The sequence below is a fragment of the Balaenoptera acutorostrata genome, chromosome 6 (genome assembly GCF_949987535.1).
Source record: "Balaenoptera acutorostrata chromosome 6, mBalAcu1.1, whole genome shotgun sequence".
Taxonomy (NCBI): domain Eukaryota; kingdom Metazoa; phylum Chordata; class Mammalia; order Artiodactyla; family Balaenopteridae; genus Balaenoptera; species Balaenoptera acutorostrata.
Genome location: NC_080069.1, coordinates 105,966,506 through 105,992,716, shown reverse-complemented (window position 1 = coordinate 105,992,716; position 26,211 = coordinate 105,966,506). Strand labels below are relative to the sequence as shown.

At 49.5% G+C, this 26,211-nt stretch overlaps 1 protein-coding gene across 5 annotated transcripts; it reads right to left on the bottom strand.

The window, feature by feature from the left end:
- Positions 1-328: 328 nt before the first annotated feature.
- TMEM268 (transmembrane protein 268) lies at positions 329-24,239 on the bottom strand. 5 transcript variants are annotated; one of them, XM_057549056.1, is made up of 10 exons: positions 24,081-24,239; positions 20,855-21,041; positions 15,695-15,804; positions 12,793-12,903; positions 11,595-11,744; positions 7,134-7,244; positions 6,238-6,318; positions 4,809-4,994; positions 1,485-1,703; positions 329-1,356 (listed from the first exon to the last, which is right to left on the bottom strand). In XM_057549056.1, the coding sequence occupies exons 2-9, from the start codon at positions 20,961-20,963 to the stop codon at positions 1,524-1,526; spliced, it is 1,038 nt and encodes a 345-aa protein (XP_057405039.1). In that variant the 5' UTR covers positions 20,964-21,041; positions 24,081-24,239; the 3' UTR covers positions 329-1,356; positions 1,485-1,523. The 5 variants fall into 5 exon arrangements, with proteins under 5 accessions (XP_057405039.1, XP_057405038.1, XP_057405041.1 ...); XM_057549055.1 differs by having other exon boundaries at positions 329-1,703; XM_057549058.1 differs by having other exon boundaries at positions 329-1,703; positions 12,793-12,900.
- Positions 24,240-26,211: the final 1,972 nt, after the last annotated feature.

The window sequence follows — 26,211 nt, the reverse complement described above, 5'->3', positions numbered from 1 at the left end:
GCCTCCAATAGATTTCCTAAGCACTAGTGTTTTAAGGAACAGGTTAAAAAGAGAATCCTAATGTGATTTCTTGAGAATGGGTGTGTTCCTTATCTTATCCTAGTGTCTAAACTCTTCTCCATGGCTGGACCCCCAAATAATATTCAAGAGGTAATTTTTTAAAAATAAAAATAAAAAATAAAGGAGGCAGAGAGTGGCAGGTCTGGCTATGTTGAAAGGCTTCCTGAAGGAGGGGTAAGGAAAGCTGAGCTTTAAAGCATGCATAGGAGGGGGAGGGGCAAGATAGGGAGAGGGGATAAGAGGTACAAATTACCATGTATAAAATAAATAAGCTACAAAGATATATTGTACAACACAGGGAATACAGTCAATACTTTATAATAACTATAAGTGGAGTATAACATTTAAAAATGGTGAATCACTATGTTGTACACCTGAACCTTGTATATATCTTACATCAATCATACCTCAATTAAAAAAATTTTTTTTTACAAAAGCATGCATAGGAATCCAGCAGATACACAGGAACAGGTGTGTCAGTCCAGGAAAAGAGTTTCAACCTATGAAGGATTTTTATGGGCGATGAAGCCAAAATTGCAGATGAAAGCCAGGTCTTAGGTGCTGGGGAGCCTTTAAATGCCAGGCTAGGGCTTTTGGATTTGGGCCTAGGGAACAATGGGTCTTCAAACTTGTTCAGACGCAGAGCACCTGGCAGCCTCTGAGCTCTTCATGGAATTCCACAAGTGACAGATTACGCTTCACTCCAGGAGTGTTAGTGTTAAGGAACAAACTGCCATTCTCCATCTGCAGCAGGAAACCATACCCACGAGCAAGCATGCCTTTGAACAAAATATGTCCTCCAATCAGACAGGATTGGTCTTTTCCAAATATTCCCATTAGCAGCTACAGGCTGTTTGTTTCCTACTCCTGAAGGCCTGTGTGCTAGCATACAAGCCCAAGCGCCATCGTTTTTCAGAAAATGTAGGGAAAAAACAACTTAAAAACAGAGAACATTCTGAGAATTTACTTCTTCACTTCAGATTGGGAAGAGGCTTCTTATCATCTAAGGGGCCCAAGGCAATGCCACAAAGAGCAGTGTCTTGAGTCTCCATCTGACAAGAAGGGGGTGGGGACAGGAGCATCACCTGAGACCAAGCTTTGGACACACGTTCAGCCCGGTCTGGTCATCTTCACATTTCCTGGGCTCTCCAGACAATGAAAGGGATGTGCGGGTGGCCCTTTCATCCACACCCACAGTTCTCAGCAGCACAGAAAGCACCTCAGAGTGGGACCATCGGCTTCTGCAAAGGCCAGGGGTCAGTGTGGGATGTCGACAAGCCATTCTTGCGCAGGGTCCTGGAGTGAGAACAGTATTCCCAGTGCTGACATGACGGACAGCCTCAGAGTGCCCCCAGATGCTGCTCCCCTCGCCTAGGGCTCACCGTCGGCCACCATGGGCTCCTGAGGCCTCCCTGACTTCTCACCTTCAGCCTTGGAAGAAGATGAGTACCTTCGTCCCTAGGTCACCTGGCCAGGAATGGGCAGCACCCTGTGCCCAGGATGTGGGCTTCTATGAGCTGGCAGGGGCATGGAATCCTTGGAGAGTCCGTGTGTCGTGTGCCCAATGCCTGGGGGAGCTGAGAGGTCACCAGGAGCCGGATGTAGTAGCCACCAAACACTGCCAGCAGCTGCTGGGCCATTTCCTGGAAGAGGTAGGGAAGCAGAGTGAGGGCCACAGGAAAGTGTCTGAAGCATGAGGGGTACACCAAGTGGTCCTTACACCCCTGGACCAGCAGTAATGCTCACTAGGAAGAACCTGGCAAGGCCCTCACCCGGGACAACTGCAAGATGCCTGAACTGGTCTGGAACTCCAGCTTTCAAGCTCTGTGGGGCTCCTGCAGCCTCAGTTTCCTCATCTCTGAGGTGGTAACCTAACTGCTAATAGGTGATAATAATATGCACAAAAAAGCTAGGGAGCCTCAAAGCACTAGAGAAATTACCATTGGTTTATACCAGCCAATTGTGCACACACACACACACGCACACACACACATTTTTCCAGTTTCAAGTGTCTGTGATTTTGTAAAGTACATGAGGTCAAGGTAATGCACTTGAAGAAAATCACCAGTAAATGGAGGCAGGGTTGGGGGAATACCCCTCTGACGGCAGGATTCTTCAAGTCATACACAGTAGTACCTGATGAATTGCTTCAGACAGTACTCCTATATTAAAAGTGCTTATCAAAACTGGATTTATCGGGCTTCCCTGGTGGCGCAGTGGTTGAGAGTCTGCCTGCCGGTGCAGGGGACGCGGGTTCGAGCCCTGGTCTGGGAGGATCCCACATGCCGCGGAGCAACTGGGCCTGTGAGCCACAACTACTGAGCCTGCGCGTCTGGAGCCTGTGCTCCGCAGCAAGAGAGGCCGCGATAGTGAGAGGCCCGCGCACAGCGATGAGGAGTGGCCCCCGCTTGCCGCAACTAGAGAAGGCCCTCGCACAGAAACGAAGACCCAGCACAGCCATAAATAAATAAATAAACAAATAATTTTTAAAAAAAAAGTAAAAGTCTATAAAAAAATTAAAAAAAAAAAAAACTGGATTTATCACAAAAAGACAAATACGGTATGATTCCACTTATATGAGGCACCGAGAGCAATAAATTCATAGAGACAGAAAGTAGAATGGTGGTTTTCAGGGGCTGGGTAAGGTAAAAGAATTTGTATTTAATGGGTATGTTGTTTCAATTTGGGAAGATGAAAAAGTTCTGGAGGAGGACGTAGTGATGGTTGCACGACAATGTGAATGCGCTAACTGCCACGGCATCGTACACTTAAAAATAGTTAAGGCGCTGAATTTTATACTATGTATATTTTACTGCAGTGAAAAAAATTAAAAAGTGAAAAAGAGGAAAAAAATTTTTTTTAATTGTATTTAATGCATGCTTTTAACGCATCTGGTCTCTAAAGTTCCATCCACCTGTCTGGCAGTTGGGATTCCGGCAAAGATGCTCCAGTTTCTTTTGTAGGGCATGGAAGTCTTTCACAGTACTTGTGTCCAGTCTGAAGGTAATGAAGTAAAGTGTGGGTTACACCCAGCCTGTTTATGTCAGTACAGTTAGGGATCAAGAATAGGCTTTCAAATCAAAAGGGCCAAATGGGAATGTCAGCTCAGCCACCCTGGGATGGACCCTGAGCAAAGTCACTTCACCTTGCTTAGCCCACTTCCTCATCAGTAAAAGACAGAAAATCACAGGACCTTTCTGGTTGAGCTGGAGTGACGACTAAAGGCACTAATGGATAGAAAGCCCAATACCTAATGTGCAATAAATGCCATCAATATCACTACCATTATCATTATTCAAAAAGCAGAAACTCCACCTAGCTCTGTAGGATCCGTGTTTCCTTGGAGTTATCCTTTGTGCTAGAAAAATGTTGAAAAGTTCAAACAGCCTACCACTTACTAACTCAGATTGGTCTTCCCGCCCATTTATTCTAAAATTGATAACATAAGAAGCAAAGAACTGTGACAAGAAAATTGGCCTCCTGAGAATCACAGGGCTGGTTTCTGCCTTGGACTTTGCCACATTCTCCCTTGTTCTGTGAACTTGGGTGAGTCAGCTGACCTCTTGGAAGCTTATTTCACCCATCAAGGAAGAAGGGAAAATAATCTATACTTCAGAGGATAAGCTAAAGAATTTTATGCATGATAAAAACCTGTAAAAATGTTAAAAGGTCATTATAACTATTTCCCCGCCCTTCGCATACACTGGGTTCCTCCTGAAATATGACAGTCTGGCCCAGGTTGAGACTTGGGCATTGCTTGTATTTTCCTTTGCTATTTTATAAAGGCAGCTACTTTAAAAACATGTGCACACACACTGAGACTTGATATTCATGACAGGAAATTGTATTACTATTGGTTTGAATGAATTTGAAAAAATAATTTAAAAGACCCATCATAGTTAATAAGCTATTTCACATAAACCCAGACATGCATGCACAAGAAAGAATGTGATCTTATCAATCTTTTCAGGTCTTTGAAGAGATTAATATATTTATCATTTTCTCTCATAATGGTCCTATTTGCAGGCCCCCCCCACTCCCCATCCACACAAAAGGGAAAGTCTGAGCTGGTTTGGACCTTTAATCCCCAAATCTACTGGCTAAAAAGAAAATGCAAGTGCTCTCCTGTATCACACCCTGCTGGAGGTCGCCCTTCGCTGCATGTCTCCCAGACAGTGGGTCTGTCCTCATGGTGAGAAGAGGGTTGCACAAGCCGCAAACCACACTACCAGACTTCTGGTCTACCAGCTCTTGACCATACCCAACAGACAGCTTGGGTGGCAGGACCCAACAGAACTCTGGAGCAGGAGGAAATGGAATTCAACAGAGATGCATACAAGATTTAAATATCCAACTGCCATTTAAGGAGATGGATGGAGAGATGATAGATTGATTGATAGATTTAAAAATGACCCAAATATTCATCAACATGTTCATGGGTAGGTAGGCTATGATCCATCAATATGCAACTACACATCCAATACAACTACACAAAAGAATACCAAGATATTTTTTAAATGGGGTGCGGGGGCACCCAATAAGTATAAAATGATTCCTCTAAGCTATCTTTTAAAGTGCTGGGGTGAGGAAAAGAATATTGAAAACTACTAGGCTAGAAGAGGTGTATGGTCCCTACCAACCCAGTAAAGGCATGTCCCCAGGAATCTAGAACTTGAGAGCCCCACACGGACTCTATGCAAACACCTGGTGGGGGAGGAGGGGGCCTGACTGGCCCAGGTGCCTGTTACCTCTGGCTCAGCCTCAGGAATAAGCTGGCGAAGCTCGGTCTGCATGAGTGGCCTCTCCGTGGGACGAGGACTGCTGGGCAGGAGAGGAGCTTCCTCCAGCAGGTTCTCCGGCCCCTCGGCTACCGTGGGGCTCACCCCAGTCTCCATGACAACACACAGCTGGCTCAATCTGCTTCTCAGCAAGGACTGCAAAGGAAACAGAGACGGACTCGGCGGTGTCCTAAGTTAGGTGGATGTAGGACGCCAGGTGGTTCCCTGAGCCGCAGACCCACAGAGGACGGATAGACCGTCTACAGACTCAGATGCTGACCTCAGGAGACTCTGGAGCTGAGCCACACTGGAGAGATCAGATAATTCCTGCAAAAGTATGGTCAGAAGCACTTTTCCTTCCACGCTCTCATCTGCTCCTCAAAGCAGCCTGGGACATGGGAATCTTTACCCATATGTTGCAGATGAACAAACTGGAGCTCAAAGGAATTGCCCAAAGCCACACAGGAACCAATGGGTCTGGATCAGGGCTAAGCCACAATCCTGACTTCAAAGCCAACTACAGCACTTGCGGGGCCCTGAAAATGGATCCCAGGGAAGAAGCACAGGGCTCAAGGACAGGCGAGCTGGGCTCCAAACCTGGCATCACCAGCCAGCTATGCGGCTTCTCAGAGCCTCAGTTTCCTCCTTTGTGGAAGTGGAGCAAACTCTCCCCGTTCTTTCTCAGAACATTCAGGATTTCAAACAAGTGAAAGTCATCTAAATATACGGTATTTTCCTCTGCCAGAATCTTTATTATTGTTGTTGTTATAAATGAAATATATTCTCACTGTTATTTATTATTATTATTATAGATAAAATTTATATTCACTGTTGAAAATGTGGAAAATGCAACTAGTTAAAAAGGAAAAGAGGACTTCCCTGGTGGTGCAGTGGTTAAGAATCCGCCTGCCAATGCAGGGAACAGGGGTTCGAGCCCTGGCCCAGGAAGATCCCACATGCCGCAGAGCAACTAAGCCCGTGCCCCACAGCTACTGAGCCTGCACGCTAGAGCCCGCAAGCCACAACTACTGAGCCCACGTGTCACAACTACTGAAGTCCACGTGCCTAGAGCCCGTGCTCCACAACAAGAGAAGCCACTGCAATGAGAAGCCCACACACCGTAACGAAGAGTAGCCCCCGCTCGCCGCAACAAAGACCGAACGCAGCCAAAAATTAAATATAAATAAATAAATAATTCTATTTAAAAAAAAATTCTTTAAAAAGGAAGAGAAAAACAGCCATAATTCCCTAGGCAAAAACAACCATGATTCCACAGAGGTATTCTTCCTTCCAAGTAACCTTTCCTTAGACACTTGTTCCAACACTGAGGTAATGCAATCTATACAATTTAGCCTCCTGGTTTATTTTTTTGATTTGTTTTTCGCTTAAGGTATCTCACCTCTTGGCTCGTCTTCATTTCTCGAACATGGTCGGACAAAAACTGCACACAGGTCTCCAGGTCGAAGTAGACAAACCAGAGCTGGGGAGAGAAGCAGCCATGACCGCTGAGGCCAAAGCCCACCAGACCTTGAACTCTCCATCTCTGAGACCGGCCTCACCTCCTGCCTCCTCGCTGGAGGCTTGCCCTTCTGGGGATGACCAGATTCATCCCGGTCTCCGGCGTGAGCATGCCATTCTGCTCTCTCCCAGAGTCCCCCCGCACGACGGGGTCTCCTTTGGATGGCTGGTAGACAAGTGGCTTCGTGTGCAGATTTGGAAAGTGTCAAACCCTGTGCCCACTGGGGGCCCACCTGTACCCACACCCTGGGCTCCTCACCAGCTAAGAATGCGAACATGGTGCTGAGGAGATTTATCAATCCTCCCAGGCAAAGCCCAGCCAGGATCAGGCGCCCTGGGCCTCAAGCAGCCCAGCTGTCTCCCAGACCCACTGTGTGACCTCCTTTCAGTCACTTCAGATCTCCCCATCGCCTTGGGGCCAAGAAAACAGCTACACCAGGAGGACAAGGCCCTCAGGGTCTGACCTGCCTCCCCAGGGACCTCATCTGGGTACTGAAGGCTCGAAATAGAGGAGGCCCCATCTCTTTGCTGAATAAATGTTGAATGAAGAATGTGGCTTGGATGGTCTCCGAGCTTCCCTTCCAGCCCCGCCTCATGGAGGTTCTAGGCTGCTGGTTACCACCCAGAGAGGAGTCTCCAGAAAGAAACACTGGAGCGGAGAGGAAGGAAGGGCTGCCGACGCCATCTCCGTTAGCAGACTCCGGGGGACACTGCACAGACTGGGAGAGCCCAGCCCCAAAGTGGGTCCACTGGAGAGGTCACTCCGTGACACAGTACCTGAATCACACTCTGGCAGCCTTCCACCGTGTCTGTCACCCCCAACAGCACCCGGTGTCTCAGGAGGGCTCCGTTGGCAGCTGCCAGCCTTAGGTCCGTGTTGGCGTTGGCCTGTAAGACAAACGCCAGCCCCATGGCCCAACCTCCATGCCGCCGGGGAGCTCTTGGGCCTGGGCAATAACCACACACTGTCCCTCCCCGAGACACCACGGGACAATCCTGGTCTCCAAGACACATCCATTGTCTCCCCTGTAAGACAGACTGTGGCATTGTTGGGACAATAAATTCAACAGTGTCAGAGAGCCTCGAGTGAAGCCCAGCTCTGCTACTTCCCGGCGGTGTGGCCCTGGACATATGTGTCCCTTCTGAGTCTTGCTTTCTTCAGTTGTTGAAGAAGGATAAAAAGTGTCTCCGGCCCTTAGGAACATGGTGAGACTGAACTGAGATTGTGTGTGTGACGCACTTGACCTGGTGCCTGGGACAGTCGGGGGCCACACATATCTGCGAGAGGAGGGGGCTGGAGAGCTCTGAGCATCGATTGTGGAAATAAAGCACCTACTTTCCATACTACCTAACCCAGTGACTGGCCCTCCGAGGGGGGGCTCTGGGAATCCATCTCCCACCAGAACCAAATGACGCCATGGATGACAAAGTAGGTGCTAAGCAGACCGGGGAGGAGAGGACAGGAAGGGTGACAGGACCCAAAGCTCTAAAAGACCCTACAAGGACTTTCAGATGCAATTAGAAGGCAACCCAATCGAGGACAATGGTCCCCAAAACAGGAAGGACCCCGTAGGGAGCTTTTGAATGTGTGAGAAGGCCCTTACGGTTGTCACAGGCACGGGACAGGCAATGCTGGCATTTAGGGACGAGGACCAGGGATGCTAAACACATGCCTTCCACTGTAGGCCACGTCCCATGACAGAGAATCCTGCACGTGGAAGAACTGTCCCCCAGCCTACCTGAACCCCAAATGTCCCACTGGGCATGAGCACATGTGAAAAAATCTATTCATAATTCTCTGACTGGCCAACCTAATTCCATTTTACATATAAACCTAAAGTGTTTTGTAAATAGGTTTTAAAATACACTGAATTTTCCAGGAATGCCACTAAAGGCATACCTCATTTACTGCGTTTCACTTTATTGCGCTTTACAGATACTGCATTTTTTTTTTTTTTTACAAATTGAATGTTTGTGACAATCCTGAGTCAAGCAAGTCTATCGACGCCATTTTTCCACCAGCGTTATTTTTTAACTAAGGTATCTGCATTGCTTTTTTTAGACATAGTGCTTTTACACACTTAATAGACTACAGTATAGTGTAAATATAACTTTTATATGCACTGGAAAGCCAAAAAATTCGTGTGACTTGCTTTATTGTGATATCCGCTTTATAGCGGTGGTCTGGAACCAAACCCACAGTATCTCCAAGGTCTGCCTGTATTATGAACATCAAGGGATGATTATATTTTGTTTTGCCTAGAACTTTAGCAAGGGTGTTCACCCTTTCAGAAACCCCTATCACCAAGATTTCAGGTCCTGACTCCATCTCTTAACTACCTATATAACCCTGGGCAAATAAGTCACCATCTCTCTGCCTCCACATCCTCACGTCCAAATTGGAGATAACACCCCCTAATAATAAGGGTTAGAATAAGGATGAAATGAGTTAATTCACGTAGGACACCTGGAAGAATGAACACTCGATATATGTCACCTAGTAATACCTTTATGATGACGATACTGAACGGAAGACACCATGTTTTCCACTGTACCATGTTGGCCACAAACGAATATTTTTAGGAATTTTCAACATACCCTAGTGATGTGTTTTACTCTATAGGGGATAAAAGACAGAGTCTTGCCTGCCTTCATAAGCCTTCTGATCTTGAAAAAGGTTAATAATGACCCAAACAAGGGGAAAACAAGGCAGTGTGTACAAATGCTGAGGCTCTCAAGGATGCTATGTGATGCTGGTAGGACACAAACAGTAAGAGTGACAATGGTCAGGAAGGGGGACCTGCATGGTCCTGAGAGATGAGGGATCTGAGGATAAAGAAGTCCTTGAGCTGAGGCTCAAAGGAAGACCCGAGCGAGGCTGTGTGACCACAGACTAGTTACTTAACCTCTCTGAGCTTTGGTTTCACCACTAGTGAAGAGTAAATAATCATAACAGTCGATACATAGTGAGCATTTATGTAACACAAAGTAAGATTATAAGCACATTGCGTGTATTAAGTCATTTAGTTCTCCCAACAATCCTATGAGGGAGCTAAAATTATTATCCCATTGTACAGATGAGAAAACTAAGGCCCTGAGAGGTTAAATAATAAATCACCCCAGGTTGCGGGGCTAGCAAATGGCAGAGGTACCCTGCCTCCTTGTGAGGTTGTTGTTGGGCATGGATATCAGGCCCCAAACACAGAACACATAATAAGTGCTCATTAAACGATGGTCATATGAGAAAGTAAAGGATTCTGGAGGGGATCAACAAACAGTGATGACAGAAAGGCTATTATGTACCTGGGGCCTCCACGCTGCACCTACGCGTAAAGATCCAGGGTCTTGTTTGTCTCTGTGCCCTGTGCCTAGCACATCCCCTGGCACTTGTGGAGGCTTCATAAATGCCAGCTGAATAAGGAAGAAAGGGAGGAAGGAGGCAGAGAGCCACAGTAGCCATTCCCTGAACTGCCTCCCTGAAGCACCTGCCAGGTGCCAGATATTTTGCTTGCTCCTGATAAAGCAGTGCACTTTGCTTCTTCCCCCTCCCCAAGAGAAGGTTCTTGCTGCAGAAGCAGCCAGCTCCATTGATTTTTTTATATAGGCCAAACACAGGGGCCATGAGAGCTTCAGAAGAGCCCAAGGGCAGCATTATTCTGTCAGCCTCATCGCAAAGCCTGACAAAGATCCTTTCAGAATGATTAAGCCATGACGTTCCTATTTGTCCCTGTGAGCACAGGCACTAAATGGAATTCATACCCCCCAAACCCTGACCACATTTCCCAACATCTCGCCCTCTCCTCCTGAGTGACGCAAGAGTGGAGTGTTTGCTAAAGATCTCAAAGTCCAGCTCTGTGCCAGGTGCTGGGGGAGCTTCTGAAGCAGCTGGAAAGACAGTGGAGGGGTGGTTGCCAGAATAAGGGTCCCCCAAGGATGTGTAAATCCTACTTCCCAGAACCTGTGAATTTATGTTACTTGGCACTGAAAAATTAAGGGTGTAGATGGAATTAATGTTGCTAATTAGTTAGCCTTAAAATAGGAAGACTGTCCCAGATTATCTAGACAGCCCAATGTAATCACAGGGGGCCTTGAAAGTAGAAGGAGACAGAAGACTCAGAGTCAAGAATGCGAGAAGGACTCAACCCACCACTGCTGGCTTTGAAGATGGAGGAAGGGGCCATGAGCCAAGGAACGCAGGTGGCCTCCAGGAGCTGGAAAAGACAAGGAAACAGATTCCCCCCCTAGAGGCTCCAGAAAGGAGGCAGCCCAGCCCTGTCAAACTTTTAAACTACAGAACTGTAACACAATACATTTCTGTTGTTTTAAGCCACTACATTTATGGTTATCTGTTACAGCCACAGAACACCAGTACAGTTGGGTATTGACTGAGAATATGGCTTGGAATCTGAGCGTCCTGGCCTTGAATTCCAGCTCTGCCATTGATTAGCAGCATGACCTTGGACTACTTCTTGGGCCTTTCGGAGCCTCGGGTTCCTCACCTGCAAAATGAACATAAAAGCCTCTACCCAGAGATTTACTGGGGGGTTTAATGAGTTAATGCATGTAAAGCATTTAGTAGATGACCTACCACATATGAAGTGCTCAACAGTAACAAAAAACAGATGTTGAAGAAGCAGAAGATAATCAGCAAACCATACATTAAGCCAGGAGGTATCGATCTCCTTTGTGAATGAGATCAGGAATCAGAGGGTTCAGGCTTTGAACCTCCACTCTGCCACTCAGAGTGGGATTGGGACAAGTTACCTAAACTCCCTGATCACCCACCCACTCTCTGCCTCAGAGCTCGTTACTGGGGTTAAATGAGACACAACTGTCAACCACACACCAGGTAGAGTCCATCCACCTCTCCCCAGGTACCTTGTGCTGTGAGGTGGGTCCAGGAAACACCCTCGCTCACAGGGCTGTGGCGAGAACCCAGGCAGAGGAGGTGCACGGAAGGGCTCAGTCGCCTCAAAGTGCCATCCTCCCCACTCCCAGGCTCTCTCAAAACACAGCCTGCTTCCAGAAAAACAACCCACAGGGATTAGAGAGAAAAACAGAAAGGATTTAATCACACGTGTGATTTGATTTCTTTTAGTCACTGGGCACGTGGGCCAGGGTGAATTTTCATGGTTGGGGAAATTCTTTGAAGCAGGTAAAAGAAAAATCTGACTTGGGATTCTCCTGTCCACACAGCCTTTCTGGAGGGAGCGTGGCTGGAGTCCCCGGATGTCTTACCTTCCTCTGGTGTCTCTCGAAAATGAGCACAAGAGTCAGGGTCAGGCTCATGGCAGCCAGGGTCACGAGCAGCACACCCACCCAGTGGTTCCCCAGGGCGAACATCTGGCTGGTGGAGTAGATGTTGGCCCACACCACCACATAGAACACCTGCGAGAAGCCAGAGAAAGGGCACGGTCAGGAGCACCAGTCCTCACACGAAGCAGCTCCATTCCAAGGGACACCCTGGCCACTTCTGACACCCTCCATGGATGCGAGAGCTCACAGGGCCAGTCAGAGACTGATGGGGGCGGGAGATTGGGGTGGTCTGTGAGAATGGGCCCTTGTTCCTTGTTCAAAAGCACAGGGAGAGGCAAGGGGTTAGAATAGCTACTCCAAATCCTTGCTTACTCTGAATTCAAATAAAACAGAAAAGGGCAGGGGGCTTGGGATAAACTTGAATCGGAAGCCCACGTTGATCCTTCAACAGCTAGGTGGCCTTGGACAAGTTGTAACAACTCTCTGGGCCTCAGTTTCCTCATCCGTAAAATGGGGATAATAATACCTACTTCACAGTGTTGTTATAAGGGTTAATAAGATAACCTATGTAACAGCCTAGCACTTCTTAGGAAATCAGTAACTGCCAGTTGCCATCCCTTCCCCTCCTAGAAGCAGAACATGGGAGTCAAGAGTGCTTTTTGACCATTTATACATACAGAGGAGTGGCAGGTCACAGTGGTTAAGAGCACAGATGCGGAAACCGGAGTGCCTGGGTTCCAACACTGGCCGTGCCATATTCTGTATGCCTGTGTGTGTTTATGTATATATATAGGTGTATACATATGTTTATATGTATACACACGCGCATATATGATTAGAGCCGAAACAGACCAGTCTGTTGAACAGATGGGGAAACCAAGTTCCAGAGAGGAGGAAAGTCTTGACAAAGCCAGACCCTGAGTCCAGAGCCTCAGTGGTGGGTCTGCAGATTCCCAATCCCCCAGCTCTGCCCTTAATAAACCCTGCCTCCCATCCTCTACATGGGGAGCTGGTTACAACTCTCCCCCATGAATCTCCTCTTATACCAAACCCAGGTCCAGGTGTACTGCTCTCTCCCAGGCAGCCCAGCCACCAGCCCCCAAACCCGTTACCCACGCCAACAGGCCCCAGGGCACTACGCCGAATGCAGCGGCGCCTCAGGGGCCTCCCTCGCTCCTACCACAGCGAAGGCCAGCCGCATAGGCCTCGAGTTGTAGATGATGTATCTTCTCACTTGGGGCTCCAAGAGGGCACTCTCAGCCAGGCTCCTGTACTGCTCAGCCGGGACCTGCTTGGCCACCCAAGGGAAAGAGACCCGTCAGCCACGGAGAGCCACGCCCCACTCCTTGCCACCAGCAAGCGTGTTGTGGCCAGTTCACGCGGCTATCACGTGGAAGGGGGATGAGGTGCATTCCTGGCGGCCCGCAAAGGCAGAATGAGGAGCATGGAGCACTGCGTGGCAGTCACAGGGTGCAGCTTCCGGCTCAGAGGAGGACAGGCACCACTGGGGACGTGGGACAGCTCGAGACGCAGGAGGACATCCAGGAGAGGGATCCCTGTCGCCCAAGGCTCAGCACCTCACAGCAGACCCAGGATAGCCTAATGGTTAAGGTGCAGGCCGTGGAGTCAGCCAGCCCTGGGTCTCCAAACCTTGGCCCTGCCCCTCGTGTGCTGTGTGACCTGGAGCAAGTAACCCCACTTCTCCTCAGCTTCCTCCTCTTTAAAATGAGCATTGGGACTTCCCTGGTGGCGCAGTGGTTGGGAGTCCACCTGCCAGTGCAGGGGACACGTGTTCGCGCCCGGGTCCGGGAGGATCCCACATGCCGTGGAGCAGCTAAGCCCGTGCGTCACAACTACTGAGTCTGCGCTCTAGAGCCCGTGCTCCGCAACAAAAAGAAGCCACCACAATGAGAAGCTCCCGCACCGCAACGAAGAGGAGTCCCCGCTCGCCGCAACTAGAGAAAGCCCGGGCACAGCAACGAAAACCCAATGCAGCCTTAAATAAATAAATAAATAAATTTTAAAAAATAAATAAATAAAATAAAATGAGGATAATCAAAGTACACCTTGTAGAGGTGATAGGCATATTAAATAAGATAATACATATACAATATTTACAATAAATATACGTATAGTATGTATATACATATTATCTGGACATCTTTGGGGGCCGCTGTTCTCTTACTTAGATAGATACGTGTGTCTAAGTGTATGTGTACACAAGCCCGGTGCTGGTTCCATAGTGAACACTTGATACACAAGTGTTATTCTCAAACTGTACCATCAATAACTATGAATACAGTCCAAGATACTGAAAATTCACATCTTCCTGCCCAAACAAAAAATGTCATAGAGCAAAGGTCCTATGAGAATGGACTGCTTAAGAACACAGAATCTAATCATTAGAGATGATATTTAGGAACATGATAGAACAACATGTAAACTGTTCATCAGTTAAGAAAACCCAATCTGAAGACAACTGTTTAAGAAAAATGTTCTTTTGTACAAAGGCTGAAAGGAAGCGTGGGAAGTAAAACCAGCTCATGTGCTGATGTGGGGCTAGTACTGTCAACTTGAAAAGTTTCCCTTTAATGGTGATAAAATGTTGTTTTAAACCATAATGCAATTCTGTTTTAAAGGAGTAAACTCTCAAGTCTTCAGGGTAAAATTAGCCATGTAGCTTCCTCATCCATAAATAATCCTCCCTGGGCAGTGAAGATGAAGGCCTAATCATGCTGGAGGATCTGAGAAGAGCAAGAACCAGAACTTAATAGCAATACCACAATTTATTGAACATTTACTATGTGCCAGGGCCAGTGCAAGTGTTCCTCGAGCACTACTTCTCCTAATCCACACAAAAACCCTGTGTAATAGGTATTAATATTGCCCTCGTTTTACAGATAATGAGACTGTGGCTCAGAGAGGTTAAGTCACCTGCCTAACGTCACCCAGGCAGTAAGCAGCTGAGCTGGATCTGCATCCAGATCTGTGAACCGCCGTGAAGCCTATGCCTCGAATCACTATGCTTGAAGGTACTGCATTATTATCTAATGAATTCATGCACCCTTCCCTTTGCAGAAGCAGTTCCTTCTCCTAAAATGCCCTTCCTCCTGTCCACCCAGCAAACTCCTTTTTTTCCTTCAAGAGCCCAGATCAAGGATCTGCTCCTCTGCAAAGCTTTTGTGAGAATGAATAAAGGAAACCTCATTTATCCCGGAGTTGGGAAGGCCAGAAGGAGGTGCTCTCATGCCCTACCACTCATTGTCATCTGCAGACTCCAAACAGGAAGAGAATCACCTTGCATCTCCAACAGGAAGAAGGTCGGTTTCTGCCTTTTACTACCTCAGCAGGAGGAAGGAAGATTGTCTCCTCGCCTGGCAATAGCCCAGCCAATGACAGGCTGTCACAACTCAGCCAATGAAAAGCCACTACACTTCGAACCCCCAGTTTCCCCCACTGGCCTCTTTGTTTATAAGAACCCCTCCCAACTTCTCTTTTACCTCTGTAAAAGAATGGTCCTTTCCTTTGTTTCTCCAGACTTGCCCAGTTTTTACTACAGCATGCTTGTCCCGAATTGCAACTTTCTGCTATTACTGAATAAACCCATTTTGCCAGTATAATAACTGGCTGCTTTAGTTTTAAGGCGGACACTTTCATAACCACTGCTCCCCGAGCTGAGTTTATCATTTTCTCCGTGAATGTCTTCAATGCCTTGTGCATCCCTCTACTGCAGCATTTATACCATACTGTTCTGCTTTACCTGACGCATGTCTATCTCACCCACTGGGCTCTGTGAGCAGTGTGATGCCAGGCACGGGGACCTAGTCACCTCTGTAGTACTCAGTGACCGCCTAAGTGGCCAGCACAGGGTGGACACCCCAAAACACACATCTGTTAAGTGAATTAATTGGAAGGAGAGGACATCTTCCTTATATCCCCTACCATGTTGAGCACAGGGTAGGTGTTTAATAAAAATGTTGTGAATAATTGGATGATAGAATAGATAGACGGACAGACAGGTAGGTGGATGGATGGATGGACGGAAGAAAAAGTACTAAGGACTCAATAAAGTCAGCACTCACCTGAATGCCCCAGGTCTGCAGTTGTTCTTCGGCGGCTCCCAGATCGAAGGAGATGGGTGCACAGGTATTGTCAATCCGGAGAACGGTGAGGACCTGGCCATTGTGGAGCTCTGAAAGCAGACCACAAGCTTCATCTGGCTGAGCGATAAGGACTTCGGGTGAGCCCAGACCTTGATGGCATCACCTCCTCTGGCCTTGAGAACATTCTCATGGCGAGGAGGGACTTGCCATCCTCAAACCCCTACGGGAGAAGGACTGGACTTGACTAGAAAGCTCCCAGGAGACAGAACGGAGGCCGGAGGCTATTAGGACATTATTTGAGACCATAAAAGGAAGAACTTCCCAAGAATGTGAGCTGTCCACACACAGTCTGGGAGGTAGTGGGCTCCCCCTCACAAGGGAGATTTAAACAGAGATTGAACAACTAATTGCACTGAGGAGATGATCCAGCAGACATTTATTCGAGGATGGCAAAGGAAGCGCAACCAAACAACTTACATCCCTAGTGCGCTCGGAGTCTAAGTAAGAGGTAACAATGTGGTAGGCACAACAGTGAACCCCCAAGGATGTCCCCGCCCTAACCCCCAGAACCTGTGAATACGTTATCTTACATGGCAAAGGAGAATGGGGGTTGCAGGTGAACTTAATGGTATTAATCAGCTGGCCTGAAATAGGGAGATTATCCTAGATTATCTGGGTGGGCCCACTGTAATCACAAGGATCCTCAAAAGTGGAAGAGAGGGAATTCCCTGGCGGTCCAGTGGTTAGGACTCCATGCTTTCACTGCTGAGGGCACAGGTTCGATCCCTGGTTAGGGAACTAAGATCCCGCATGCCACGCAGCGCAGCAAAAAAAAAAGAAGTGGAAGAGGGAGGCAGCAGAAGAGCCAGGAGGGATGTGACTACGGAAGAAAGGTACAGAGAGATGGAACATTACTGGCTTTAAAATGGCGGAAGGGGACTTCCCTGGTTGTCCAATAGTTAAGAATCCGCCTTCCAATGCAGGGGATGCGTGTTCGATCCCTGGTCGGGGAGCTAAGATCCCACATGCCACGGGGCAACTAAGCCCACGTGCTCTACAGCCCGCGCGCCACGACTAGAGAGAAGCCTGTGTGCCGCCCGCTCGCCGCAACTAAAACCCGACGCAGCCATGTAAATAAATAAATATAAAATTTAAAAAAAAAATGGTTTAAGCCTTCAGAAGCCAAGGACTGTGGGTGGCCTTTAGGTGCTGGAAAAGAAAAGGAAACAGATTCTCCGCTGGAGCTTCCTAAAGGAATGCAGCCTTGCTGACCAGGGCTGTCAGACTGTGAGCCGACAGTCTGGCCAGTGTCAGACCTCTAACCTACAGAACTGTAAGAGAATAACTGCATTTGCTAAGCCACTGTTAGTGGCACCTGTTACAACAGTCACAGAAAACTAATCCGCTGACTTACGCGCAAGCCCTCCCCAGTGTCTCTGCACTCGCTCAACATTTTGAAAGCATATACTGAGTGAAGTCATACCTCAGAAACACACATAATCTCAGGCTTGTCACAACGGCTATCAAAACTCCTGCCCTGCAGGGCTGCAATGAAGCCAGACCAGGAGACCCGGGGGAGGCCAGCTACAGTGAAATCCCCTCAGGACCAGGGAGGAAGGGCAGCAGAAAGAAGCCAAACCGACTTCCTTTCTGAGTAGAGAAACTGAACAAAAGGACCGAGATCTCCTTCCGTCACGTACGAGGCCCAGGGAGCCACCAGTGCGCAGCCAGGGCAGCTGCTGAGGGGCAGTCCAGCCCTGGGATTCCAGGGTCCCAGCGTTCAGCCACGCAGGGCTGGGAGCTGAATATTTCAGCACATTTTCTGTAGCTGTTGCTCAGAAGAGGAGGCAGGACTGAAGGGATTAAACCATGAACATGTTACCTGCTGGCTCAGGGCCCAGCTCGGGGCAATCCCTGAGTCTTATAGCAAAATGACTAGCTCTGCCTTCCTGGGAATCCCTGGCCCACCAAGCGCTCCTCTAACCCCTCACCCTGTCCATCCCTGGGCCCTGCCACCTGGGCCAACAAAATCTCTCTCAGCTCCGTGCACCCCTTGGTATCTTCATCAGAACCCTAGGCCAGGCTCCCTTCACCTCTCCCTGTACCTGCCGTAGTCTCCTAACTGGATTCTCCAACCTGCTCTTCCTCTTACAATGCATTCACACAGCAGCCAGAGCACGAATCAGATAATACAAATTCTCTGAGTAAAACTTTCAATAGCTTCCCAGTCCTCTGGCAAAAACCAACCTCCTTACCAAGCTCCCCCGGCCCTTCGAAGAACCAGCCTCCTGCCAAACTCACCTTGAAGGCTCAGCCTCATTCTGTGTCTTGCCACCCCAGCCTCCTTTGCTCCTTGGACATGTAGTGTTCTCTCCCACCCCAGGGCCTTTGCGCGTGCTCTTCCGGCTCTCTCCCTAGGACACATCCACCTAGCCTCACTCCGTTATATCCAAGTCACCATTTGTGTTCCAGCTCATTAATCCCTTGCCCAGGGAGTCTTCCTTGACATTCTAAACTCGTAGCAGATCAAATCTGTCTGATAAACCTGCCCATAACTACATGCTCTTCTCCTTTATGCTTATGAAAGATGAGCACATGTGTATGCAATTACTTGATTAAAGTCCATTGTCTCCATCAGACTCTATACTCCCACATTGGTTTTGCACATCACTGAATCCCCTAAGCTGGGTTCAGTGCCAGGTGTACAGTAGGCACTAAATAAATGCTTCATGTATAAATGAGGTGGGGAAAGCACAAGCCAGATGGTTTGGGGTTCAAATGGTAACTCAGCCTCTCACTAACAGAGCACCTTGAAGAAACAATTTAATCCCTGGCCATCCCCTTAGAGGATGATTATATCCACCACAGAGGATTTTGCAAATAATTAAGATGATGAAAATTAAGCGCTTGGTGCAAAATGGGTACTGAATGACTGGCTGCTACTGTTGTCATAATTTAAAAGCCAGCTTGTCAAAGCTCCTAAGTTACCATAAAGGCACACCAGTTTAGCTGTGTTGGTTTTTACCTTCCCACACCTTGTTCCAGAAAGGATTTAAGGTGGCTTCATAAAATAAAATATGAAAAGATAAAATTATAAAATTAGATTTAAAAATAAGCAAATGAGGGAAAACAGACAAAAAGAAGATCAAGACCAAAATAAAACAGAACAATAAAATATGATAAGAATAGCTTCCAGGGACTGAGCCCATCCTAGGCACCAGGCACGGGCTTAGGCTCACGGTCGTGATTCCATTTAATCCTCCAAGACTCCTAGAAGGTGGAAAACCATTACAATGGAAAAGGGAACTGAACCTCTGAAAGGAGAACCAGCTTGCCTGGTGGTACCAGGGGAAATGAAAGTAAGAAGAGAAGAAGTGAAGAGAAAGGGTAGCATACAAAATGCAGGCAGTCGTGCTGTGCGGAGCCTCAGACTAGCCCTCCACTGCACAGCACAGAGCAGAAAACCCACGCTGAGATGGACCCCAGGCGTGGAGGTTGTGAACCGCTCCCCTAGCCTGGCTCTTTGCACTTTGAGGACAGTGTTTGCCTGAGCAATGCGAGGACTTTTCATAGTGTCTCTGTTTCCCTTTCAAACCATGAGTTCCTGGATTCTTGGCAATAATCTCGCTCATCTGTTCCTCAAAGGGAGAACTGCAAGTCCTCCACTTAGAAATACTTGTTTTTACACCTAGGCTAAGTGTGTGTGTGTGTGTGTGTGTGTGTGTGTGTGTGTGTGTGTACAGGGAGCTATTTCCTATGAAGGGGCAAGAACTGGCTTGCCAAAAACCAGTAGAGCAATATCTTCAAAGAGTTAAAAGCAAATTATTCCATTCCATTTCATTCTACTGGTGTGTGTGTGTATGTGAACTGCTTTCCTAATAACAGTAGTCATAAAAGGAACCCTTGTTTTAAAGTTTTAAATCATCTAAGAAACAAGCCACAATGCAAAATGCCATCTCCCCTTGCCTATGCCCAGCCACTCATTCATTCATTCATTCATTCAACAGAATACTTATTGAGCATCTACTATGGGCCAAGGGTTTCCCTGGTGGTGCAGTGGTTAAGAATCTACCTGCCAATGCAGGGGACACGGGTTCGAGCCCTGGTCCGGGAAGATCCCACATGCCGCGGAGCAACTAAGCCCGTGTGCCACAACTACTGAGCCGGTGCTCCAGAGCCCATGAGCCACAACTCCTGAAGCCCGGGTGCCTAGAGCCCATGCTCTGCAACAAGAGAAGCCACTGCAATGAGAAGCCCGTGCACCGCAACGAAGAGTAGCCCCCGCTCACCACAACTAGAGAAAGCCCGCACACAGCAACAAAGACCCAATGCAGCCAAAAATAAATAAATAAAATAAGTAATAATAAAATTTTAAAAATAATAATAATACTACGGGCCAAGCCGTGTGCTAAGTACTATAGACACAGTGATGAACAAAGCCAAACAGGGCCCCTGCACTCATGGAGCTTACATTCTAGTGAGGAAACTGGACATTAACACTTTATTACACAGGTAATTATTTAATTATAGACTGGTAATTGCTATAGGGAGAAACAGGAATATAGCAGAGGGTCCCGGCTTAGGCTGGGCCATCAGGAGAGGGTTCCCCATGGAAGGGATATCTGAACTTAGCTCTGAAGGATGGATGGAAATTAAGCAGGGAAAAGGAGGCAGGGAAAGGGCATAACACACAGAAGGGACAGCAGGTGCAAAGGTCCTGGGGCAGGGCAGCATGGCAGGAACAGAGAACAGGGTCAGCAAGAGCCATTTAGGCAGGCCTTGCAAGCTGGTGAATGATAGATCTTCATGCTAAGCCTAATGGGAAACACTGAAACAGAAAGTGATTTGGTTGGCTGTGCATTTTAAAAAATCTCTCTGAGACACCATGCAGAGAACAGAAGAGGCAAGGAGGAGAGGTGCTAGGAAGCTACAGCAGGGATCCTGGCAGAGGGCAATCTAAGGAGTTGGCGACAGAGAGAATAGGTAGAAATGACAGAAACTGGCCTGGAAACACATCCCCAAATGCCCACCCTCATCTAAGGATGCCCCTCCACTCCCCTCCCCTCAATCATACTATGCAAGTCCAGTTCAGCATCCTGGGTGGACAGGGGAGGAAGGAATTGAGGGTCATGATCCTACCTTGTCCCCAGCCAGGAGGGCTCCCGCCAGGCAGGGTGCTCCACCCAGGGGAGGAGGTGGGCAAGGGGCCGGCCTCCCCGCCGGGGTCCATCTGCGGTTCACACGCCATAGCAGAGCCAGCAGGACTTCTACTTCCCCTTCTCAGAGCTGTGGTGCATCCTGGAGCAGCCAGCTCAGCTTCGCCTGCCTTCAGAAAACAACATCACGAGAAAGAACTTCAGGCCTGGTCCTGGGCAGGCCAGGCTCCTCGGGCTCTCAAGGCCAAAGCTATCACCAGACCAGTGAGAGCCACCCAGAGTCTTTCCTTGGACTGTGATCTTGCTGATCATGCTGAGGATCGTTCTCAGGAGTGAGGGGGAAGAGCTAAAACCCTCCAAGGCCTTGGCTGAGACTTCCTTCTGGTCTTGGATCTTCTCCAGCTCAGACACATCGAGGGACCCACAGAGAACTCACGAGCTGACCAGGTCCCACTCCCAGGCATCTGGGATTTCCCCTCCTGACTGAGTACAGGATAGGTATATTCATCGTGGGGAGCCTTGTTTATACAAAGCAGCAAAATGTTATGAAAAGAAAAGAGCAAGGACTTGAGCACCAAAAGACCTAGATTTGAACCTTCACTCAGCCCTCACATGCTCTGGGGCATTCACTGTCAAGGTACTTAACTCCCTGAGTCTTTCTGACCTCATCTGTAAAATGGGTTCAGGGAGGCCTATCTGGCATAGCTGCTGTGGGGATAACACAAGGAAACATAAGTATGGCATCCAGTACCCTGCTCATCATAAGGCCCATTTCCTCACAGGTTTTTCCCATTTCACAGGAGAGAAAACAGAGGGTCAAAGATGTGACATGACCTGCCCAAGGTGGGATGGCTGGGAGCTGTGGAGACAGGAGATGGACCAGGCCATCCAGCTCCAGAATCCAAGCCCATCATTCCCATGCCCCTGAACCTCAGCACCCAGGTCTGGCTATCGCTGAGCCTCTTCCTTAAACCGCCTTAAAAAAGACTGGGTTGAGGGAGACTGCATTTCCCAGGTGTGATCTAGTAACAAGCTCCAGTTGGCATCTGAGCTGCCAAGCTGTGGGAGGGCAGGGACCATCTCCCCTCACCTAGCCCAAGCCTGGCGCACAGCAGGCACTCCCAAATATCACTGAGTACCAGTCAGTCATATCACCCCTTATTTCCTCCCTCTTATCTTGTACCCCCAAGAGGCACGAAAGCAACAACAACAGCCCAAGGATGTCTGCCCTGCACTTAGCAATAACTGAGGCCCTTTCCTGCCTCACCTGATTATATCTTAGGCCCAGGAGACAAACAGAATCCTTGGATCTATTTTCCAGACCAGGAACCCAGGGACATCATAGCTAGGAACCTGCCCAGAGAAGCTGTACTGGAATCTCAGAAAGGTCCTTGAGCCCACCCTCCCTCCTCCAGGCAGGAGGGACCACCCACAAGCTGGAGCTGCACAGACGTCCTTCCAGACTGCATGGAAGGTTCATGAGCTGCAAAATCCCACAACTAGACATTGTCTTTGGGAAGAAGAACTCCCAGCACCCCAGGTGGCCCAATTAGCCTCCACAAAGTCCCAACCAGGAGAATTCATTCACCTGAAGGCCATTTAGTGTAATGGATAAAAGCAACCTGCACAGTCCTGCCACTTCCCACGTGTACGACCTGGAGCAAGTGACTTGTATCTGCCTCAGTTTCTACACATGTAAATGGGAATAATGTAACGAGGCTGTTGTGAGGCTTAAAGAATTCATACTTAAATCACTCGAGAGCAGCACGGGGCAAAAAGGAATATAGCAATCATTATTTTTACTCCACAGACACTCCCTAAGAACCTTCTAGTGCCAGGCCCTGTGCTTGCTAAACTATAAAACCAGAAATAAAATCCTAAGTCCTTGTTCAGCCCTCCCTGCTGGGTACCACCATCTGGTGGGAAAGACAAACTCAGAGAAAGAGAAATAACAAACAATGACCAAAGAAGGCAGTCAGAGGGAGCCGGCAGCACCTTGGAATGAGGGAAGAGTTCTTCAGGAGGCTTCTTGGAGCAGGGAAAGAGCCTCCTGGCTTGGCAAAGGTAGAGCAAGAGAAGGGGCTACCAAGTAGGGAGAGGTACAAACCAGAGGCCAGGATGGGCCCAATCAGGGCAGCCTCTGCACTCACCCTGCAGCCCCTCATCCAACCTGGAGGCTGCAGAGGGCAGGAGGGGTGTTGGCAAGACTGGCCAAGGGCAGGTGCTGACCCATCACCCATCAGTGTGTCCTGACCTGCCACCCCACTCAGCCCTGCACTAGCCCTAGGGGGCAAGGGAGGGAGGGAGAGGCACCAGGGTGGAGTCAGAGCCAGGGAGCGAGCACAGCCCTGAGGTTCCTGTAGCTAACGGGTCATCCACTCCCCGGCTCCTTAACTCCCACTGCTGATTCCACTTAACCAGACCTTCCAGTTATCCATCGTTTTGAGCTGAGTGGCAAGCCTCTGCAAAGGAAGATATCCTAAAAGTCCCGCTGAGCAAAGGTCTCCATTTCTGCAGACACTGAGTGCCCAGCTTCCCCAGGAGGCCCTGTGCCTCACTGAGGGGTGTGCGTGTGTGCCTTCGTGTGTGTTGGGGGAGAGGGGGAATCCTACAGTTTTTACAAGTCAGGTTTTGTTTTGTTAAACTGGAAAGTCCCAACAAGGGACCACAGAGGGTCTGTCACATAAGTTTCGGGGTGGAAAAGCCTTGAGAGACAATGGCTCCAAGCTCTCCACTTTCCACATGAGGAAATTGAAACCCATAAACGAAAGAGAACTATCCAAGGTCAAGGAGCCAGGTGGGGGATGGAGCCACAACGGAACCGAGCTCACTCGGGCAAGGGATGTTCCGCCGCATCTGGCCTTGGCCTTGGCCTTGGGCGGCTGAGTCTAGCTTCAGGTTCTGCCCTCAAGTCTCCTCCCGGGTCTGCTGCCTCTGGGCCTCCCTCACCCCGAAATCACTCCCACTGTCCCAAGCCCACCGGCTCCCAGGAGCCGCCCGAGAGCAGCTCCCACGCACGATAGGGGGACATGGGGCCCAAAGGCGCAGGAAGAACGCGGACGCGGCCCGCGGCGCCCATCCCAGACTAAGACACGGGCGCCCAGGCGGCAGCGCGGGACCCGCGCGGCTCAAATCGGGGCTCGCGGCCGCCCGCGCCCGGGCCCGCGCGCAAACACAGGGGCGCGCGCCCCGGGCCCGCGCACACTCACCCGTCCGCGCCGCCGTCGCCGCCCTCACCGCCGCCCGGGGAGCCCGGGGACGCGGGTCGAGGGGCACCGCCGCCCCACAGCGCCGCAGCCTCGGGGCACCGCTGCCCGCGCTCCGCCCGCCGCCCGCGCCGTGCGCCGCCCTCCCGGGTCCCGCCCCCGGGCCGGGCCGGCCCCGCGCGGTCACCCCACCGGGAGGAGCCGCCCGCCGGGCTCGCCTCGGGGCCCAGACGGAAGCCGGCTCCCGGGCCCGCTTCGGAGCCGAGCTGGGAGCTGCCTTTCGTCAGCCGGGCTCTTTCCCGGGACGCCGGGAAGCGCCTCCGCGCTCGCCCACCACGTGCGTCGCTTCTGGGGCTCGGGGTGGGGGTGGGGGTGGGGGTGGGGGTGGGGGTGGGGGTGGGGGGCAGCGCCCCGGCCGGAATGAGTTCCCGCCCCCCTCGGAGCCTCGGTCTCCCCGTCGTGAGAGCAGCGGCTTGCCTCTGAGGTCCAGCCCATGTCTGACAGTCGCGGGACCCGGTGGATGAAGAAATATTTGGACCAGAAATTTCTTAGGGACTTGTTTTAATGAAAAATGATACGTGCACTGTGTTAAGAGCATCGGTTTGGGGATCAGGCTCCCTGAGCTCTAAGCCAGGTGTCTCCGATTTTTTAGGTCATCTTCGCTATGGTGTTTAACCTCTCTGTGCCTTAGGTTTCTGTAAAAAACAGATGATACTGTTTCATGGGATTGTGTAAAGCTCTAATCAGAAAATCGGTGTGAAGTGTACACAACTGCCGGACACATGATGGCCGCTCACTAGACGTTGGCTGCCACCCCCAGCACCATCACTCGAGATTTCCGGGGGGGTCTAGGGAAGCACTAACCTTGTGTACGTTTCCATAGAAAGGTATGGACAGATGTGTGCACTGTGCATTTACACAAAAGGGAACCTGTTCTATTCCGTTGGACACCCTGCTTTTTCATTCAGCAAAGTTCCTTGGCATTCACCTCATGCCAGAACACTCCCCTGTCTGGTTTCTTTTTAAGGGGTGCGTACACCTCCATGTATTGTAATAGGAAGGCTCTTTTTTTCCTTTGCCTCTCTCCGCTCGCGGACATGTAAGGGGAATTCCCACTCTTGCTCACAGGCCTTGCTGGGACGGTCACAGCCACAGTGCCGGGTACCTGCCACACCCTGCCTATCTACAAGTGGACTTCCCGAGTCAGAATATGGGTGCAATTTTAATTTCAGCAGACATTGCCAAATTGCTGGGGGCCTCTCGGATCCCAGGACTTAGTTGCCTTCATGCTCTGCCAGAGGCAGAGGTGGAGTGCTTGGGGACACGAGCGGAGCAGTGACTGAGGAATAAGCAGCTGATGCTGCCCAGGCAGGATCCTCATTCACCAGACAAGTGAGCATCAAGCAAGCAGGCTACTAAAAATTAATTTATTCATTTATTCATCAAAAGATCGACACCGAGTGCCTGCCGAGTGCCAGGCATTGTTCTGGGTACCACTGAGCAAGACACACAATATCTCTATTTAGTTTGCCTAATTTCCCAAAACACAATCTGGGGGCATGGGAGCAAGATTCATGGGCTGTTGGAGTTTTCCTACCTGCTGACTGGATGTTGAAAGGGATGCTGGGACAGGTGTGTGAACTGGTCACCATCTAAATCCTGCCTCCCCAGCAAGGCCTATCTCCTACACGAAGCCAGATGTCATACTCCTGCCCTTTCTGCCGAGCTACCTTCACTCTGCATTCTCATTGCCTGTCGCTCTAGCTTGAACGTTGACACATCAGCCTCCTTCGCTAAGGAGGCACAGAAGACGTGGGCCTTTGGAACTGGCTGACCAGGCTCCACCACTCACTGGCATGTGAACTTGCACAGGCTGGTTCCCCTCTCTGAGCTTCAATTCCCTCATTTATAGAAGGATAAGAATATCTGCTAAACTGAGAGATTTTAAGAATTAAATGAGATGATGAAGTGCTTAGCAGAAAGTGCTGAGTAAAAGTGAACTGCAGGCTTCTCATTGTGGTGGGTTCTCTTGTTGCGGAGCATGGGCTCTAGGCGCACGGGCTTCAGTAGTTGTGGCACGAAGGCTCAGTAGTTGTAGCTCGCAAGAAGCCCGCGCACTGCAGCGAAGGGTAGC

What these genes read in the sequence shown, in the direction of transcription:
- TMEM268 (XM_057549055.1), bottom strand. Translation starts at nt 20,963, where the DNA reads ATGGCGTGTGAACCGCAGATGGACCCCGGCGGGGAGGCCGGCCCCTTG. An exon ending in TGCAGACCTGGGGCATTCAG is followed by an intron (nt 12,904 to 15,694) that starts GTGAGTGCTGAC and finishes TGGGTGGCCAAG; the next exon opens with CAGGTCCCGGCTGAGCAGTA. An exon ending in GCTGCCAGAGTGTGATTCAG is followed by an intron (nt 6,319 to 7,133) that starts GTACTGTGTCAC and finishes TTCTCTCCCCAG; the next exon opens with CTCTGGTTTGTCTACTTCGA.